At 40.9% G+C, this 13,582-nt stretch overlaps 1 protein-coding gene and 1 long non-coding RNA gene across 7 annotated transcripts in view; one reads left to right on the forward strand and one right to left on the reverse strand.

Moving 5' to 3' along the window:
• The window catches only part of LOC138744080 (inositol polyphosphate-5-phosphatase A), a 445,284-nt gene that overhangs the window by 112,430 nt on the left and 319,272 nt on the right, over positions 1–13,582 (reverse strand). For all 6 annotated transcript variants that reach the window (XM_069899594.1, XM_069899596.1, XM_069899597.1 and 3 more), the window contains one exon: positions 9,859–9,978. In XM_069899594.1, the coding sequence (XP_069755695.1) occupies positions 9,859–9,978 (120 nt within the window). The remainder of the gene's footprint in view (positions 1–9,858; positions 9,979–13,582) is intronic.
• The window catches only part of LOC138744083 (uncharacterized), a 48,714-nt gene that overhangs the window by 29,909 nt on the left and 5,223 nt on the right, over positions 1–13,582 (forward strand). The window lies entirely within an intron of this gene.

Genomic DNA, 13,582 nt, shown 5'->3' on the forward strand with positions numbered 1-13,582 from the left:
ATAACAGATGATTATCCGGTCTTTTTATTATTTTTCACTGAAAATCTCACAAGTTGCCTGCTGCGTTTGCAGTGAGAAGCCCATCTTGATATACTTGGGTAAGCTTTTCCTCTGTCTATTACAGTACGTTTCTAATTATCCAAAATGCTTGGGACCGGACCAATCTCGGTTAAGTGTATTTTTCGGATATTCAGGAACTTTCTCTAAAGCAGCCCAGTCGCATCAGGAGAATACTGTTTTGGTTGTCACTGATCCCCGACACCTCCCCACGCTGTCGCCAATCCTGTCCAGGAGCCCAAGGTCTCACCTCTCCTGTAAGTGATAGGAGATTGCAAAGGGATTGTACAGAGACTCCATGAAGAGAACGGCAATGTGGCTTGGGCGGGTGAGGAGGGAGAGAGCATGGCTTGGACGGGCAAGGGAGGAGAGAGTGCAGCTCAGGCAGGCGAGGAGGTAGAGAGCGCAGCATTCAATTCAAATTTTGAAACTGCCACAATGCAATTTATTACAAAGTTGCAGTAACTCATGGCAAAAAAATGACACAATTTATAAATAAATAATCAGTGCATTCCTTTCCTTCAATGTGTAACCTGTGGACAAATGTTCCTTTGTAAAACTGATTCCCTGTTCCCCCACTTGAGCACGGTGGATAAATGTTTTCAACTTTTTTTCAAATTCTGACATCATGTCCTACCCGAAAAACTTTTGGACGTTCAGAATTTTGGTTGATCGGAAATGTACTGTAAAGGCCTGGTACACCACTCTGAGGCCTGTGTAATATTTTTAATTTAAAAATTTTAATATAGACATACCACACATTAATGGGCCTTTTCAGCCCACGAACCCGTGCCGCCCAATTGCACCTAAATGATCTACAACGCTGGTACATTTGGAGGGCAGGAGGAAACTGAAGCACCCGGAGGAAACTCACGCAGATACGGGGAGAACTTTCAAACTCCTTACAGACAGTGCGGAATTGCAACCACAGTCGCTGGTGTTGTAACAGCGTTGCACTAACTGTGACACTAACCTTGTCACCCAACTGCTTTAGGTTTTGAATTGCTTCAGTTATTCTGCTGCTTAACCAGTCTACGTTAACACTTGACAAAGTTTTCTATTTCACATTTTCTGAATGAAATGCCTCATTTTATGTGAGGAATGTTTAGGTAAATTTTTGTACTGTGACCATTCTTAACATGGCAAGGAAAGTTTCGATTATTCCAACCAAGCAGATAGAGAGGAGAGAAATGGTTAAAAAGGTAAGTACGAAAAAGTGCAGATGTTGTGGACCAGTGCAGTACACATAAGAAACTCAGCAGGTCACGCAACGTCCATAGGAAGCAATGGGAAGATATCTGCCTTTTACTTTCTATGGATGCTGTGTGACCTGCTGGATATCTCCAGCATTTTATATTCTGTGTAAAAAGTAATGGCTCCTGCTTTTTTGTTGCCAATGACATCATTGCTTTTGGATAACCCCTGTCATCCTCCTTAGCGATACCTGGCCTGCAGACAGGAAAGACTCTCTGTATTCCTACAAAATAAATGGCTGTGTTATCTCCCAGGCTCTTCCTTAAGCAACGTATTCCATGGTTTCTCACTGTGCTGCTGAGGGGTGTCTAGCTAATCTCTATCTTCCCTCTTCAGTGTGTAGAATATGTCTGAGACAGACAAACCCAGCCTGCAACTGTGTCAGTGGGTATTTGGTCTTCTGCAAATCTCTTTGTCCATTATTTACTAGCAATCAATTGTGCCAAGTGAGAAAACAATTTCATTTCCGTGCCAAAATATGGTAACAACATTGCCATTAAACATGAAGACCAAATTCAATGTGCATATTATCCAAATGTTGCGACATTTTTCTTCAATTCATAAATCAATTAAGACTAGGAGTATTTGGACATCACATCATTTGTTGAAGGTTTGTGTTGTGTTTTGTGCTTGTAATCGTTTTGTATATTGATGTCCCGGTGCTCAATGTGATGGGAATAGGACCTCACTGAAACAGTAAAAACACAAGGCTGAAGAAACTCAGCAGGTCAAACAGCGGACTTATATAAAGGACACGAGTCACCTGCTGAGTTTCTCCAGCCTTGTGTGTTTATTTCAATCACTGTGACTGCAGACTTTCCTGTCTGAAACATTTTAAGTCACTGGTTTTCTTGCTTTCTTGCAACAATCCAAAAATAATCACTGAAAATATGAATCAAAGGCGAATCAAGTACAGGTTCCTGACAATCGAAGAAAAAAAATTAGAAATCTGAAATAAAAACAGAAAATGGTGAAAATACTCAGCAGGTCAGGCCGCAACTGAGGGAAGAACAATAGACTAACATTTCACCATTTCCTGTTTTGATGACTAATTGAGAAACTGACTGGCTGAAAGAAAGCATGTACATTTTTCAAAGATTTGACAACAAAAGCTGGAAGGGTTCAGAACAACATTTGCAAAACTGTTGCAATGTTACAGAGTCCAGAAACAGAGCCTTCAACTTAACATGACCACGACAACCACCCATCGACACAAATCCCAGTCACCAGCATTTGCACCTTGGTGCTTTCCGCACAACATAATTTTAAAGTTAAATAACTATAAATAAAGGTGGAAATTTGAAAGACAGTATCAAATACAGTAGAATTCCAAAAATCTGGATGCCAGAAATCCAGACCACCCGAGAATCAAGACTTTTTGAAAATTCTCAAATTTTCTAGCTTTAGCAAGCTATTGTGAGTGTGTGTGCATGTATAAGCACCATAAATGACCATGCTCAATACAGGTATTCTCATCACAAAGAAATCAATTTGTATACTGTATTGTTCATTTTTATGAAAAAATATTTGTTTACATTTTTGTTGATTTAAAAAAATGCTCATTGTGATAAATGAACCAGGCTGTATTTGCTAATGAATAAACTATCAAAATTTACCTGATCATTTCTTCTCTATTCCTCCTCAAATTTGAATTTTAAAAGTATCACCCAAGAATCCAGACCGACCCATTCCCCAAGCAGTCCAGATTTTAGGAATTCTACTGTAAGATTGTCATTACACCAACGGTGTTTTCCCCATCACTCTAGTGCAGTGTTACATCTCACCTACAACACATTTCCTCAGGAATGGAGCTAATCTTTGGAACTAAGGGCTCTGCCCACAAAGTTTCACTTTATGCTGATAATTTATTGCTATTTATTTCTAATCTTGAGACTTCATTGCCTTTTATACTTACTTTAATTTCTCATTTTAGTCGGGTTATAAGTTAAATCTTCATAAGAGTGAACTTTTTCCTTTGAATAATTGGGCACCAATAAATACTAATCTTCCTTTTAAAATTATAAGAAATCAATTTATCTATTTGGTGTAACAATCACTAAAAACTAAAAAAACTTATTCAAAGAAAATGTTCTCACTTCAATCAAACACGTGAGAGGGGCACTATGAAATTGGTTGCCCCTTTCTTTACCGTTGGTTGGCCGAATGAGACAGAATGCAGGAAAGAGATTGAAAGTGCGGTCACGAGATAACAGCCACTCTCTCAACATCAATAAGATGAAGTAGATGATTTTTTACTTCAGGAGAAGGGGCAGAGTCTGTATCCTGTCCATAATAACGGAAATGCAGTCAAAAAGAGTGAATACAGGTGCTCCTCAACTTACGAGGAGGTTGTGTTCTGTCAAGCCCATTGTAGGTCGAAAAAAAACCACAAGTTGAAAAAGAATACTGCACTTACCATTTTTTAAAATTAAATTTTTGAATACTTTTATTCCACACTGAAAAAACCATTAACGAACGCATGAAGAATGTTTGAAGAATTGAACTAAAGGTAATTTCAGAATAGTGGTGGGGTGCTGAAGTGAGTTTCGTCTGCAGAGTAATTACTTTCCTCTTTTTCTTCTCGTCAGAAGCAAGAGACACACATAGGTGTTTGGTTAACATGCTGGGTTGTTTATAGTGCACTTGTTCATGGGATTATTACTACAGAGACTGCAAATGTGATTGAGTCAGCATCAAGAGAGTCTGCTATCCGATACTCTTGTGCGATGCTGCCATCGCCTGGCATCACGAGAGAGTAGCGTACCGCATATCGCAAGCGCGGGAACAGATCGGAATTCAAAATTGTAAGTATGGATTCGAACCATCGTAACTTTGAAAAATCACAAGTTGAACCATTCTAAGTAGGGGAGCACCTGTAGTTTCAGGTTCTGGGGAGTAAACATTTCAAACGACCCGACCTGGATCAGTCATGTTCATGCAAAAGCACATCTAGTCCTCTCCCTTTTTTAAAAGACTAGGGCATTCTGGAATGTTCACCCTGTTTCTCAACAACTCCTACAGGTGCATCATCTAAAGCAAATTGCTGGATGCACCAGAGAGTGGTCTGGGAGCTGTTCTATTCAAGATTGGAAGAAGTTGCAGAAGGTACCAAATAGATCTCAGAACAAAATGCCGACTTCACTCCCCTCCATGTACTCTGTCTACATCTCCCACCATCTAGGAACGGCATCCAACAAACTGAAGGACCCGTCACACATGTAGCAGCCCAGAAATGGACCTCAGCATTTATTTCAAAAATAATCTTTGTTGATAAAATTATGCTTAGAAATTAAAAAGCAATCCCTAGACTGCATTTCAGCAAATAGGAAGAGGGATGCCTCCCAGCTGCCTCTCATACCTTGGCCAAGTGGATGGAACACTTACACCCAGTGGTGTAACTAACGAGGGGGGGGCTGGGGGAGGGAGAGGGGGGGTGGGGGGGACAGGATGGGTGATCACTCTCCTCGAGCACATTTTTTCCTCCCACATGCCCCCCCACCCCCGGCTTTGGTCTTCCACCCCCCCCATCCTGCTCCAATCCAATGACACTGTCTCCTTCCCCCCGAGCCCCAGCCTGATGCTGCCACCAGCCCCCCTCCCCTACTTCTAAGTCTCTGCACTTATTGGAACTTCAGCGGTGCTGAAACTTCTCTGTACATTCACCCCAGTGGGGGGAGAGTTATCAATAAATACTTGGGAGACTACCTAACACACTACTTCAGCAAAGAACTCAGAGGGAAATCTGGCACGTAGTAGCAGAAAACAAACATTGAAAGTGTGGCTTTAAGTGTGCTGGGCAGGAAATGCCCCAACCCATCCTTAATTTTTGAACCCACTTATTTGTCGATATCCCATTCCTGGAAGCATCTAACGAAAGGCCCCATGAGTTTCTCCTCCAGCAGCCCGCTATAGTTGGCCTGAATGATGTAGTCCTGCCCTGGACCAGTGTATCATTCAGTTCAACCACCAGGTACTTCAAGCCAAGTGTTGCGGATGGCCAGAGAAGAGTGAGGTTCAGTGCCGTCAGTGCTGACAGCCAGCCCGCTGTAACGGAGCTGCTGGCTGTGTCCAGCATGATGCCTGTCTCCTCCTTGCATCTCACTGTCACATTAACCTGGCCCAAAGACACACAGAATTGCTTTTTGCCTGGGAATCAGGTGCGACTATAACTACAACTGGCAATTGTTTGGAATGAGATTGCTTGGCAAATGGGAGTTGTTCCACAGACCCCACCAACATGAGGTGCAATCTGTGTTGGGAGGCTCCCAGGTCGTTGAGAAGTAATGGGCTTTTTCAGCTCTCAGCTTACCAAAAAGGATGGCCAAAACTGTTAAGACCAGCAGTAAAACCAAGATGAGGAGGCCAATGAATGCCTCCGCCTTCTGCTGAAGTAAAACCCAGAATTAGACTTGCATCTCATGTTGGAGAAAGCCCTTTGGGGGATCCCTAGCTGGGGTCTGGTGAGGTACACAGAAGTGCTGGAGAAACTCAGCAGATCACGCAGAAAGTAAAAGGCAGTCCACATTTCGAGCTGAGCTCTTCATCGGGAATATCAAAACCCACACCGACGCCTGAAGGAAGGGGAGGGGAAGAAGAAGAACATAGGCAAACAGTAAGAGGTGGACACAGGTGGGAGGGTAAGGGAAAGAGGCTGAGAAGAGATTGGGGAGAGGGCAAGCCTCTGATAGGAGAAGGAAGGGGGTGGAGAGCTGCATAACAGTGGACAGGGAGAAAATGAGATCTGGCCTGGCTTTACCATTTACATATAATATTCATGATGAGACAGGGATCTGAATCTGATCCCACTCAGAACAATATCCATCCGACGAGTAATCGGTGGGTTTGCGCCATGCATAAAATGCCCATTGATATTCCACGTTCCCAGTGACAGTGCAGGGTATGGCGTCACCATTAACTGGGAATGTGCGGGGGTCAATTTGAATATAAACCTGCCGTCAGTTTCAGAAGAGATTCACAATGTTGGCAAAATGGTTGAAAGAACACGTGCATCTTGTGAGGATTAATTATGCCCTGTAGTACGAAAAATATGATACTTAGTGATTCTGGAATTACAAAGTGTCAATAGAGTATTTGTGTACATTTAAATCAAACGGAAAACGTTTGCCATGGTTTACTCAACAACAGGCTGGTTCTCACTCCCTGAAACTGAGACAATCAGGCCCTGTGCATCCAGGTTGGAAAAGATGCTCTACAATGTGGAATTAATTTGGTGAAGACAAATTTTTGTCTGGATTCAGGAATAAAGTACAGACACATCGGAGACTGCAGATGCCGGGATCTTAATCTAAACACAATCTTCTGGTGATGGAACAGTGTCAGATTGGTCGACCCTCTGAGTTCCTCCATCAGATTGTGTTTAGTTGAGGTAGTGCTGGACTTTTGTGTATTGCACTTGATGCAGCTATGTGCAGGTTTTCTTGTAGCTCAGTAACCTGATCAGTATGGTTGAAGCAATATGCCATGTGTTGGAACCTGGCGTGCGTGGGATGGAATAGGCAGTCGATGTTTCAGGTTGGAGCCTTCATCATGTTGAAATCTGTACAATTGTAATTGCACCACATCCCTCCCACCCACCACCGCTCCGGTCCAACACCACTGAAAAATCAGTGCGGCCCACCATCCAACCACTGACTCACCATCTGGTATGGGTCGTGGCACCTTTTATTAATGTGCTCGCTCCCCCTGACGTTAAAACCTGTCCACGCCCCTCATTGCATTACAGGAGTGGTAGTGATCAGGAAGGAGAGAGAGGTCTTCCTTTACCATGCAGCTCATCTTTCTAGCAACCAGCAGCACGATCTTTCGAAGCCTCCATTTCATCATTAAGGAGATTTGACTGGTTGCAAATACGTTTAAATCAGGAACTCTTCGTTAGCTTGTGAAACTATTTAAATATGCTAATGAATTGCCATCTCTATGGCAGCCATGTCATCACCCACTGTTGCAGAAATGTCAGAAGGCACATACACAACAGGTGGGTTCATTTGTTTTACTACAGCCCACACCCCCATTCACTACCAATCACTGATAAGCTGGATAGGGTGGCTTGAGAAGGAGGTAAAGATTCAGAAGTGAATAAAGGCAGTGGGATAACTAGCACTCGGAGAAGAAAGTTGTATGACAAACTCTCATAAGCCCTTTTCACACTTGCATCCGACTAAATAGGCCGCTCAATGTCCCGGGATAGGAATGGAAATTTGGCTGTTCACACTTGTCCACTCTTAACTGCATGCGCTTTCACTTGCAAGGAGCCAGCCCTGGGGTTAGGACTGTTCTATCTATCTTCTACCAGTGACATCATGATACATCAAGTGATGGTGGACCTGCCCTAAATCCTGATCAATCTATTATGATCTTATGTTTGAACAATATTAATCATGACCAAATATAACATGATTAAGCTTTATGTACAGAACAGTAAGAGCCCTTCAGCCCCTGTTGTTGTTGTGCCGACCTACATAAACCTTTGTAAAGGACCATGGGAAAGTGTGAGCAATAAATAGTAATAGCAGACAATTTTTAAATGGGGTGGGAAAGTTTGTAGAGCTATAACGCACAATTTCTATAGCATGGGAAAGTTGGTACTGCTATCGGGAGAGGGAAGTGCACACTCATTTTTGTGAAGCTGGAATACACAATTCAGCTGTGTCCATATCCCATGAAGGGAAATGTTCAAAAGTATTCTCCACAGTTTTATAACTTTAAGCCTTAATAAAAGGGAGGTGCCATGTGGCATGTGCCTGGAAGGAAATTTAGAATGGTATGACATGGAAGAAAGCCTTGCACCAAGGGAAGTAATGGAGGATCTTTTTTCAAAGATGGTCTGGGAACCCTTCAAAAAACCTCCTGAGAGTCAGTGGGACAATGTGGCCATTATTGTTGGATCCAAACATCAGGGCATGAGGATTTGGGTGTTGGGCTACATCAAGTTCAATGACGTTACCTGAGCTGTCATGTTCACCGAATACAACACCTTCTCAATGCACCATTTACCCATTATGGCTGATTTCTCTCTCAAATTGGGTAATTAATAATGATATTGAAAGGTTTGCTTCATCACATAATAAGCATTGCTGTAAGTATTATACCCATAATTCACAGCCTACAAACAATGCCAGCTGCTCAGCCATGTCTGGCACATCATCCAATTACATTGTGTGTATGTGGGATTTAATGTTTCAGGAGGGAGTGGTGCTCAACCAAGGTCAGTAGCTATATGTCCTTCACAGTCACAAGGGCATCACCTTGCCCCATCAGCAGATAGAGTGCACCATCATTGGTGTGGCTATTGTTGAGGCTGTATCATGTGCTGGAACTCAAACTATAAAAGCATGCAGTAATTTTATAGCTAACCTTCCATCCTTTATCCCATATTCCTCACCATTCAGTTCAACACCCTTAACCTACACTGATTCTTTGTGTAATTTAAAGACAGAATTGCAATCGTGAGACACTGAGGAAGGCTGTCTGCGTCCAGGGGTCAAGGATAGTGCAGACAGCTGTCCCCAAAAGGAAAGGTCATAGGCAAGCTTCGATGTAGGGGACTAAGCTGAGGATAACAGTGTATACTCTGCACTTTCTCTCTCCCACGATTCATTCTGTGGGGATGCCAAGAAACCAATACATAACTGATGGAAAATCTATTTGTGCAAAAGCTCTAAAATCACGGAGAAGCTACCTGTTATCTCATTCTCCGCATATTCAAAAACAAAACTAGGAAACAGCAGACACAGCTGCAGGCAACAAAATCATTCAGCAACCAACCTGCAGTGTGTCAATTCTTTTTAATAGTTCTGGTGAGAATCCTTCCCACTGGATATGTCCAATCATGTTTGGTTAAACAAGAGGGTGAGGTGGAGCAATGAACTCCAAAACTGAAACTATGGCAGCAAGCCCACATTGTACTGACTGAGTTATAGTCTCCGGACTCCAGAATAAGTCTAATGGGGGATGGACATATTAATGTTCTCATGATCTAGTATTCAATCTACCTTCGACTACGATCATTTGCTTCCACTTTCTGAAATCATTTGGAAATTCAGAGGGCAAAACGATGTAACCTAACCTCTTTTATATTGAGTTTGTGAAGGTATTTCATGAAGGGACATGAAGGTATTCCACCCATTGTTACTTCCCAATTCGTAATTTGTTCACTGTATATTCTTCACATACAAGGATTAAATTCAAAGGGACGATATCATCAAGAAAAACTATTGTAAGCATTTTTTTTTACTTTGAAGAGAAATATTAGATATATCATTTCAAATAAAAATGTATGCTCAAGTAATGCAATGACACATTTTAATGTAATTTACATCACTGAACGACAGCAGAGGAAGGAGTAAAAAACAAATATATTTCAAGACAGATCTACTCCTTTAATACAAATAACTGGGACTGATTTGTTCCAGTCACCAACGTAAAATACAAAATTAAAATAAAACTCTTCCAGTGCTCACCACCAAATCCAAACAAAACAGGAACACGATTTCAACAGACAAAGTTTAAAGTAGATGTATTGCTTACCTATCTAGCACATAAGTGAGAGCTTTCTGCCGGGTTCCTGAGTAGACAGATGGGCTTGTTTCCCAAGCAATTAAATTGGAAGCATCATGGAAAAGATGAATGTTCACCAAGTCAAAGGCACTGTCAAGAAAAGAACCATCGCACAAGTGAATCATCAAGCAAGTGCTCTTGTGATTGCGACAGAATTTATAAAATTGTACTCTTCCATATCAAACTGCCATAATCAGAGCCTTCTAAAACATTTTCTATCTCAGATCATGCCCTCAATGGATGCTGCCATTAATTACTCGATGAATAAAACAATAAAATTGTGTCAATAATAACGCTTGGTTATTTTTCTTGACCATAATCATATTTGCTTACCAAGCATGCTGTCCTTTTAATGGGAAATTGCTTTTAAACAATACATTGTAAGTAAACTCTGATATCTATCACCTTGCAGATGGAACCTCATTATACCTGTCATCCCACATCTTATATATTGAATGTTATTGCCATCTAATTCATGAAAAGTAAATAATGCACCCGACATACATACTTCGGAGAAGAACACAAAAAACACAACAACCCACTCAGAAAAATGTTCCATTTCAAACATTAGTTTATTAAGTGTTATTAAAAATCTGTAAAATTGAACTTCATTATTTTAAGTGTTTTATAGCCTGCATTCAGAAGCACTCTCAGGTTTATGGGGAGAACTGAGGTTACAGTTTTGTACAAAAATACAAAATAAGAAAAGAAAATCATTTTTCCTTGTTCAGGAAAAGCAGTCATCATTAACTGAGAGAATTCTTTTTATTCTGCTTTAGTTTGACCTCAGTTGTAAACAACAGAACTGTTTGCACAGATACTAAATATAATTGCTGAAGTATGGAAAACCTTCACTGACAATTATAGCTGGAGATTACAATTTTATCACAGAAAGTTTGATAAAATGTGCTGCTTTTTGTATGCCACATATAAAACACAGGCATATTTCATACTCATTACCTGGTCATGATATCTTCTCATTGCTAATTTCGGCAAGAAGGTGCCTTAAGCCCAGCAACTCCAATTTCAAGACAATTATTTCCAATGACTATCAGGCCCTTGAACCTCTCCTTACAACACAAACTATTACATACTCTGGGTTCACAAAAAGACTTGCTGCACTATTGAAACACCACTTTTTCTCTTGCACTATCTGTAACTGTGAATATGTATTATCTAATTATCTATTTATTTTCTCTTCTGTTCTGGTTATTTTAATATTTTAGATTTTTTTTAACCAAGTAGCTGTTTGACTGCAGCAGTAAGGATTTTGCTGGTTATGTGCTGTAGCTTGTACTTACGTGTATGACAGAAACTCATTAGCATCATGGAATAAATTCCGAGGTGATAAAATGATAAGGCCATGAATGTACTTGTTGGGCTCCCTTCTGTGGTAAATATATATCAGGGTAGACTGCTTTAGGTATCATATTTTAATATAATATTATGGATGATAATGTGCGGTTATTTAAATTGGAAGGTCTCATGTTTTTGAGCTGCATGGAGCTTATGGTGCGTGATTACAAATGCCTTGATTTTACAACATTGTCAGTGGGGAGAAATAAAATGAAGTACCAAGTGCTCCTGCTGGAATGTATACGTGTGTGTAGGAGAAGATGGTCTGACTAGAGCTGGATCAAACATTTGGTGATCTAGCTTTGGAGAATACTGACAGTTGACCATACTGGAAGAAAAGAGGTGAACGCTGGAACGCTGGATCGCAGTTGCTGCTATTGTAGATCGAATTTAGGTAACTTGGTATTGTCCTTGCCCCATACCAACTTTTTCCTAATCATAACAATGTTATTTTGGGTAGGGTAACTTGCTTTGCCATTTCCGACAGCAATTTGAGTCAGACGCAAAACATAGGGATGTCACATGCAGGTGAGACGTGGGGGGGTGCAGATTCACTTCCTTGTATAAAGTTATATCCTTGGGTTATTATAACTTTCAACAGTTACGACCCCACAAATTCCCTAAGTATTATTTTTTTTACAACGTGCTGTGGTGGGATTTGAGCATTGTCTATTAATCTGATACCATGAATGCATACCAAAATGGGAGACTGGTGGTGACCCGAGGGAAACGAAACAATCACAATCAGTTGTTTTTGATAAGATTTCGTTGAATTTATAACTGAGATAACATCTTGGTAATTCAGGCTTAGTATCTACAGTGAAGGTGAAGAGGGAAGAAAGGAAAAGAGGAGCCCAGTTCAAAACTATGAATAGCCCATTTTGAACAAGTTTACATGATTTCCTCTTCGTACACGATGTACATTGAGTTTATAGAGAATGTAGCACAGTACAGTTCGCAACAGACCCTTCAGCCCAGGAGATCTGTGCTAAACAAGATGCCAAATTAAACTAAATCTTTTCTGCCTGTACATTCCTTGCATTTTCATGTGACTATCTAAAAACCTCCTAAGCATCATCATATCTGAGTTTGTTACCATTTCTATGAAGTAAACTCATCATCCAATGAAATTGCTATCAATCTAGATCAATTGACACTAATTTTGCAGAGATGATTTTAAAAAAAACATAGGGTCTACATTACATATTTTCCCCAGAATTAAATAACAATCTCAAAATGTATTCCCATTAATTGAAGTTCCTAGAAATCGGAGGTTTGATTTCTCGTCAGTCGACTTTTGACTGAGGCTGTACTAGAACCTGCTGAGGTAGCCTCGCTTAGAAAAGGGCAACATTAAATACTGGCACAAAAATGTTGGAGAAACACAGCAGGTCATGCAGCATCTATAGGAAGAAGAGGGTAGCCGATGTTTCAGGCCTGGGCCCTTCACCAAGGTATGAGCAAAGGCAAGGCACATAAAAAGGTTGGTGGGGGGGAGGGGGGTGGAGAGGAGAGGAGGAGAAAAGGGGGGGTGAGGAGCACAAGCTAAGAGGTCACAGGCGATTTCAGGGGGGAACGACAGAAGAGAAAAAAGCTGCTGAGAAGTGACTGGGGGCAGGGTAATTTTCTGATAGAGGAGAGGGAAGGAAGGGGGTGGGGAGCTGAGGAAACCAGACTCGGGACAGGGAAAGAGAGAGTCTCAGATGAGGGGTTTACTGGAAATTGGAGAAGTTGATGTTAATACCGTCTGGTTGGAGGTGCATTCGACCCCGCATCTGCAGATTTTATTCTTTAACAACATTAACCACTTAGCCCACTCCCAATATTCTTTCAGTTGCCATTGCACATAAGCATATGCAAATTGAGTGGGAACCGTTTAAGTTTGCTATACACACTTATGATATAAAATTGAAGAACAAAGAGTTGGATTTTCTCTGCAGGAATCAAAACAAAAAGGTTTAAAGAAGACAGATGGGAAACAGGTGAGAAAAGGTCTAAATCAACACTAATGCCACATTTGTTGAAGCTCTATTCTCTTGCATTGCATTTATTATCTGTCAGTAGTTACGTGAACAGTGGCAGAATTTAATTGTGATGGTATTTGGGGACATGACCAAAAAAATTAAATTACAGATAGCTAGAAATGGTGGACACGTTACATCTCAGGAGGGAGAAAATGGAGAGATGATAGATATTTTCATTCAAACTAGTTAACCAACTTTTTTTAAATTAGTGCCTGAGTTAAACTGAAGTGCCATTATTACATGTTCATAGGGATGAATGGGCTAGTCCATCAACTATGTGGAAAGAGATGAACAGTGGAAATGCCCTTCCCTCA

This window comes from Narcine bancroftii, chromosome 10, assembly GCF_036971445.1.
Source record: "Narcine bancroftii isolate sNarBan1 chromosome 10, sNarBan1.hap1, whole genome shotgun sequence".
Taxonomy (NCBI): domain Eukaryota; kingdom Metazoa; phylum Chordata; class Chondrichthyes; order Torpediniformes; family Narcinidae; genus Narcine; species Narcine bancroftii.